The sequence below is a fragment of the Tasmannia lanceolata genome, unplaced genomic scaffold (genome assembly GCF_043159265.1).
Source record: "Tasmannia lanceolata isolate RefF3 unplaced genomic scaffold, GAP_Taslan_0.1 ptg000037l, whole genome shotgun sequence".
NCBI classification, from domain to species: domain Eukaryota; kingdom Viridiplantae; phylum Streptophyta; class Magnoliopsida; order Canellales; family Winteraceae; genus Tasmannia; species Tasmannia lanceolata.
Window position 1 is genome coordinate 1,704,678 of NW_027518714.1, and position 7,609 is coordinate 1,712,286.

The window sequence follows — 7,609 nt, forward strand, 5'->3', positions numbered from 1 at the left end:
ACTTTATTAAAAGTACGGTATGGCCTGCACCATAGGATGATCCAAGCCGTCCATTAGATGGGCTACAACCTGCCCCAAAAATCATTTCCATAGGTTTATCCTAACCCTCTATGGATCGGAGGGTTAGGATCAACCTATGGATGGTCTTTCTCCAGAGAACTCGATTAGATGAGACGAAAACGGTGAAAGTTATTTTATTTGGAAGAGTATGGAAGAGAGTATATACGGATAGAAATACGGAAGATTATTTACTGTGGTTGTGAAGGCGTAAGAAAATCAATGCTCGGATCGTATATAAAATGTGTGAAAGAGCGTGCGTTGAAAAATAGAGAAACGGTGGTGCAAGAGATTTAGGTGACTTCTCTTCTCCTACCCTGAAAAACACCAATCGCTTCTCTATTCTTTGTTTTGCCATTTGAATCTCGATTATATACTTTTGAAATCTCTTCTCTTTGATTCTTCTCTTTTCTCTGCTTTTTACTTTATCGAGATCATTCTGAAATCAATGTAGTTTTGACTAGATTTTGATTTCTGCTCTTTTTCTAGGGCACATTTTCTGAAACTTTTTTGCATTTTTTCTATCTGTAATGTCAGGGAGATGTTTTTGTTTAATTTTTGGACCTTTTTTTTTCCTCCTGGTTAAAGGAAAGAGGAATCTGAAGAAATGCGATATCTTTGACTCATGATGTTGAAGAGAACATGTCTCTGATTCGATTCATTATTATTATTTTTAATGTAACTTTATCATTTTTGTAATTGAATCAGGTTTCATAGACCGTGTGAGGAATTGCATTCCTTCTCATATTATTTGGATATTCCAATTCGTGGAAAATCATGAATTCCTTGATATTTACTGAATTTTTCATGAGTATTGTTCGTTTCACTCAAAATTACCTTCCACTCTTTCTTTTTTTCCCTTGTTCCTATCTTCAAATTGAATGGAATCTTTGCATGTTAATCTTGATGACTGGATAACTGAGATTCATTTTGTTTTAGGATCATTAATTGATGTTTATGTGGCTTTTTATGTTAATTTATTTCATGCTTAATGTTCTGAAACTTACAGTGCTGAGTTGAATTCAATTTAAGTGCAAAATCTTCTTATTATCTATAATAATAATAATAATTTTATAAGTTGATGAGGTGGCTGAATTTGTTTTGTCTAAGATTTCTGTTTGATGTCGGCATGGTCTTCCAATTTCCTAATAAAACCGGGCTGAGTTGACGGGAATTTTTCGAACCCTATGAGAAATAGGTTGATTTCAGCATTTACTTGTAGAATCTATCAAGAAAAGCAGAGTATAAAATTTGACACTGAGAGCCTGGCAAATTGTTTCTACTTGACTGAGTTACTAGTTTGTAAAGCAAGTTTTTTTCTTTTTTTGTTTGCCATTGATCGGAATTCTGAACCGAAGTAACTTTTACTTCTTATCTTATAGTTATAATCTTTCATCTTCCACCCTATTATTTTGCTTTGATGAAAATCCCATGGCAGTTCTGATGAAGTGCGGACATACTGTTAACAACACATACTTAAAGCTATTATCTGATCCAGTAGGTGCCATTCATAACAGAGAACTTACTTATGTACACTCCATTTCAGTCTCAAATTTGGAAAAAGTTTCAGTGCTCATACTATCATCAACAATGGAAAATGCTGTTGTCCTGATGAGAAACTGATACTACACTGATTGTCTCATGGATGAGTAAAGAAGGGTTGGGTAGTTAGTAGTTGGAATTTGAATGCTTGTCATGGTTCAGGCACCCCACTTGAATTGACTGCGGTGGCATGTCAAAGAATGCATGGAGCTGTGCATCAAAGTATCTACAATTTGTACTGAAACTATAAGATTGTTTGGCATACGCAACTGGTTATGGTGAATTTCAAGTACATATGTCCTTATATGAAATATACTATCTCTTGTTTGATACATTCACTGGCAGGTGCAAAATTCAAAAGAATTGTAACAAATGCGACGGTCTGTTGTCGGATCATTCTATCTGTGAGTTATGATTGCTGCTTTTATGGGCTGCATTATCACAAAGCCAAAGAACACCAAACAAACACCTGGATATGAGGAGCCTACCATTCTCGCTTCTGAAACAGCTTGTAAGGATTTGTCTCATCCCTCCAAGTTGTCTGTGATTATGCATGGATCTCCCACATAACTAAAATGCAACATTGTTGGGTTTCAATGTCCAACACACGAACTTTCTGTTTCGATTTCCTGCTACTTTAGTTGGTATTTCATCATTTTATACACACATCATCTGTAGAATGAGTTTGTGGTCAGATTTAAGGAATACGAGTGTGTTTGGAAATTTTGATAGGTCCGAGCCTAAAATTTCTTGTAGTGCTTCTAGTAGCCACGTTTTAAGGGCCATGGACCTTTGGTTACAAACAACTTCCTTTTCTTAAGTGTATCTAGAGTTTCATGATATTTGAAATTGGGAAATAGATCTTATGAAAATCGTCTTTTTTTTTTGTGCAGTTACAGTTAGTGAAGTGGAAGCTTTATATGAGCTATTTAAGAAACTAAGCAGTTCCATTATTAATGATGGGCTTATTCACAAGGTATTGCATTAAGGTTCTGCTTTCTGAAGGTCATAATTGTTTCCTCATAGGAGGCTAGTTTTCTGTATGGTTCTGTCTTGATGGATCTCAATCTCAGGTGTTAAGGTTAATTTCCTGGTTTATTTTTCCTACAGGAAGAGTTTCAGCTTGCGCTATTCAAGAACAGAAACAAGAGGAACCTTTTCGCAGACAGGGTCAGTTTTCTCTTTTGAATATGTTCATGTTATCCTAGCTAAAATTCCTTGTCAGTTTGCTGCAATTTGTACCAGGTGATCATGGATGTTCTGTTTGAGGTGGTGTATCAGTATATTTGTAAGAGGCTGGCTATAACTTAAGAATATCACCACAACTATTGAAATGACTTAAAATCAAATTAGTAATTCATCAGAGGGATATGTAGTAATTTATGTTTTTCATAGGATCACAAATATTATGTTGATGTTACTCATCATGGATTGATTGTGTCTCCTAGAGTTTGATTTTGTATTTTGGTGGCCAAGTGTTTCATAATATATGACGTTGGCCTTTCTTGGCAAAGAAAAAAAATTCGCCATTTTTCTCCTAGATCAATGTTTGCGGATTTATCTATTAAGATATTCTAACTTTGCTTCCATAGACTTCGAATACTTGTGTAGTATCTCAGACTTCCTCTTGTAATTTTGTTAAAGTCTACAGTGTAGGTGCGCTAAGGCTGTATGAATCTCAAATATACATGTAGCTCAACATCAACTTCAATCAGCCGTGTATCCTTGTCTGCGTTTTTTTTTTAAAATATTACTTGCACTGAATATTTTGTTTAATATTACTACCAGCAGTTACCAAATCTATCACAAATAAGCAAAGTTGACACTCAGTACCCAGATATTAGTTGGTTCTTAATAAATGCCTTTTAGTGGGATCTGGTAGTTGTTCCCATATATAATGGGCAGGGTGCAGTGTTGAACTTTTACTTGTGTATGTTCGTAACGTATAATGGCAAGCAGTTTGTCTATCAGTAGTTTCATATATCATAGAGTATCATATCTGCGAACTTTTCTGATTAATTGATGTCTTGCACCATGTCTTTGTGGTTTTGAATTTATAATTTTGACTTGGTGATTGTTTGCAGATATTTGATTTGTTTGATGTCAAACGCAATGGGGTTATTGAATTTGGCGAATTTGTTAGATCCTTAAGCATCTTTCACCCAAACACTCCAGAATCAGAGAAAATTGAATGTAAGAAAATTATGTTCTCTCATCTCTGTAAACCAGACATCCCAATCTTCACGTTTTATTTTTTCCATTTATTTATTTTTGTTAAGGGACATGAAGTGGTGCTCTGCTTGGATAGTTTTGTGGTCAGCTATGTTATTAAATTTAAGAGCAATGATAGATACAAGGGAGCCCTTGCATAAAGAGCCGTAAAAGGCCTCTTCATTGGATCCACGTCATTTTCAGTTACATTTTAAAATTGGTTGAAAAAGTAAAATCAGTTACATTTGATGACCTGGATCCAATGAAGAGCCCTTTTTTGGCTCTTTATGCAAGGGCTCCCTTGTATCTATCATTCCTCTAAATTTAAATGCATTTAGGCTTTCCACTATTGTCTAGTCGAATTACCCTACAGAAGGGTTCCGATATTACACGGATAACTGAAAATAGTTTTCATCCTGCTTTTATGATAACTAATTAGTGGACTATTCTTTTTTTTCATTGTTTTTTATTATTGAATCCATTAACGGCCCCTAATTTGGTAAAAATCTTGTGGCAGTTGCATTTAGACTGTATGATTTAAGGCACACTGGCTACATTGAACATGAGGAGGTGAATATCATAAACTTTCTCCTTTCCCTTTCATTTACATTATGGTACCTTCGTTTTGATTTCTGCAACATGCTTCTAATGAAAATTCGAATTTATTTTTGTTGCTGTGGATTTTCTCGATGTTTCTTTTTCTTTTTTGGTTAGCAGAGGTTTCTTTTTGTATGGAAGATTCTCTTTCCCGATGTTTTTTGCTATGGAAGACTCACTTTCCATGGGGAAAACTCTTCCTCTTTCTTAGTTTTCCCTTTTTATCAACAATTATCGTTTAAAAAATAAAAAATAGAGGAGAGAAGAGAGTAACTGCTTATTGGCCCACTCTAGGTAATATGTAAAGAACGGTGACTTTTATTAAAGAACAAATCAGTGACTTTTATCACCAAGGTAAAACCGAGTTGACTCGTGCGAATTAATGATTGATTGTCAGTTTTATTCACTAAGGCGAGTTGAAGGAGTTTTTGATGGATTTAGTATGGACAAACTCGGATTCAGACAATAACTCAGCCAAGGTAAAACTAAATCGACCATGGCTAGTAGATGATATAATATATGCAGGGGGTTCTTAAACAGTAGAACAAACTCAGAAAATGTAAAAGCACATTAGTATCTTCAAGGCTTCAATCGCATAAGATTGTTGGGATTCCCATCGACCACTAAAGCCATAAATAATATGCTTGTTCAAAATAGACAACCAATGTCTCATACTTTGACAACCATGTTGCTGTTTTGGTTTATTGAGTGAGGTTTTTTTATATTTTTTGGCCATTTTATTTGAAAGGTGCTTTTAAATTGTCTCACTTTCACCTTTTGAGCTTACGAATTATTGAATTTTAACTTCGATTTCACATTTATACTGCTGTGATTATATTACTCAACAGTTGAAGGAGATGGTGCTGGCTCTTCTGAATGAATCTGATCTAAACCTTTCAGATGATGTTGTTGAAACAATTGTCGATAAGGTATGAAACTGAGACGTACAATCAATACCATACTACAGTGTGCAGTCAAAATTTATTTTGGTTTAGTTATTCATTCCCTTATCTTTAACAGACATTTATCGAGGCAGACTCAAAAGGCGATGGAAAAATAGATCAGGATGAGTGGAAAGAATTTGTTAAACGGAATCCATCTTTGATGAAGAACATGACTCTTCCATATTTAAAGTGAGTTCTACAAAGTTACCTCTGGTACATTACACCGGCAATCCGCTCCCCATTTTACACTACTAATTAGCTGGTAGCAGCTGTAACAATTTTCAAACGCCTATAAACAACCAAGCAAAAAAGTGTTTAATAAAGCGCAGAGTGCCATTATCAAAACAAGGGAATGTAGATATCAATTCCAAATTGTAATGTATTACTTACTCTGTTCACATTTTTCTTCACCTGCTATTCATTATTTGAACAGGAAAGAAAAATCATCTCAGCTTAAATTAGGCGCCTCTCATATTAGAACATTCATTTGTGTTGATGTCCTGTGTCTATTCTGAGATTTCTTATTATTTTTCAGGGACATAACTTTTGCATTTCCTAGCTTTGTTTTGAACTCTGAAGTTGAAGATGCAGAAATTTCCTAGGTTCGTCTATTCTGTGATTTCTGAATATTTACAGCTCGTATCTGATTTACCTATACTGAAGCCCCTGATGCCGCGGCAATGGGTGTACTTTACGGACAAACATGGTTCCTTGCCTGCTTGAATCACCAAGGTGGCGCTGTGAAGATGGTTCCAGAGTCTTATCCTCTATACAAAAAGCAAAGATGGTAATGAGGACGACCCTGAATCTCTGCTCAATAGAGGAGATAAATTTGAGTGTATATAGTACTTGCAGCTATATATTGAATTCTGGCTGTGTGGTACGCCCTAAGTAATACCAATTTATCTACTTCAATCTGTTTTTTTTTTGTTTGAATGTCAATGAATGATTAATGAAGAGAATGTACAACACCAACTGAGAAGGCCCGCTAAAGAATAGTCCAAGTCTCTTCTAGCAAATCTTTCTCTGGTCAACCTATCTGCCTCCGAATTTGCCTGTCTTTTTCACATGATACTCCTGACTCTCCTACCCGATCCAAGATCTCATCAATCCAAGCAGAAAATCTCCATCGGCCATCATGCATCTTCTTCAATCTTCTAATCAGTGATTCTCATTGTAATAGGCAGATGCATTAAAATATTTACATCTTTTTGTTCCTCAACCTTTTTTTCATGGAAATGATAATTGCATGTACATTTTCATCACATGGGGCACCCAACTGGAGTGTATGTGGCAATCAAATCCGTTGAATCACATAAAGTAAATCAGCCCCTCCGCAGTTATTGATACACTGCAGCTGGGTGTCCCTAGTGATGAAAAGGGGCGCATTTATCATTTCCCTTTTTTAACCTGGAATTTATGTAGATATCAGAGCCTAGGCGGGCACCTGAATTTTATTAATAAAAAAGTACGACTAGGACATGCCACCCTTGTCTCTGAGACCATACCAAGATTTAAAAAAAAGATATGGAAATGATATCAGCACAACTATATTTTGATATTTTCACTAAGCCAGCAATCAAAAGGTTATATATCCCAAAAAGCTCTCCCGAGCCAATTAAAGAAGAAAAGACAGCTAGGTTTGTGAAAATACCACAATATTATTGTTGTGCTGATAACATTTCCCAAAAGAAATTAGACTAAAGGGAGCCCTTGCAAAAAAAGAGGTGAAAGGGCTCTCCTATTGGCTACACATCACAATCATGCATTAATAATGGCTGAAAAGTCAAATATGATGGCGATGTGCAGCCAATGTGGGAGCCCTTTCACCTCTTTTATGCAAGAGCTCCCTTCAGTCTAGACTTCCTCATCTGACTGAAGGGAGCCCTTGCAAAAAAGAGGTGAAAAGGCTCTCCTATTGGCTACACATCACCATCGTGCATTAATAAGGGTTTGTCTAACTCTAACAAATTATAGACATGCTAAATTATCTAACTCTAACATTAGGAATACCAAACTATATCTAACAGCTACTCTGGTTTGTCTTGGGTGACAGATCCTTCTAGTTTCACATTTCTCTTGAGTGAGATCCTTCCAATTCCAGAAAGTAAGTTTGGAAGACCAAGCATGATTGTTGGCCAACATACCAGCTGTTGCGTAATTTCCTTCTGTACTTGTGAAACATCTACGATATGGAAAAATTCGTAGTCACAAAAATGAACAAAATTTCTTTTTTAGGGAAATAATAGATGGTCCAC

General features: G+C 35.7%; 1 protein-coding gene across 1 annotated transcript; it reads left to right on the plus strand.

Annotated features, from left to right (window-relative positions):
- Window positions 1-223: 223 nt before the first annotated feature.
- SOS3 (Calcium-binding EF-hand family protein) lies at window positions 224-6,370 on the plus strand. The gene is made up of 9 exons (XM_077371944.1): window positions 224-354; window positions 1,945-2,110; window positions 2,493-2,575; window positions 2,710-2,769; window positions 3,684-3,792; window positions 4,328-4,380; window positions 5,256-5,336; window positions 5,428-5,540; window positions 5,887-6,370. Exons 2-9 carry the CDS (start codon window positions 2,011-2,013, stop codon window positions 5,951-5,953), a joined length of 666 nt encoding a protein of 221 aa, XP_077228059.1. The 5' UTR covers window positions 224-354; window positions 1,945-2,010; the 3' UTR covers window positions 5,954-6,370.
- Window positions 6,371-7,609: the final 1,239 nt, after the last annotated feature.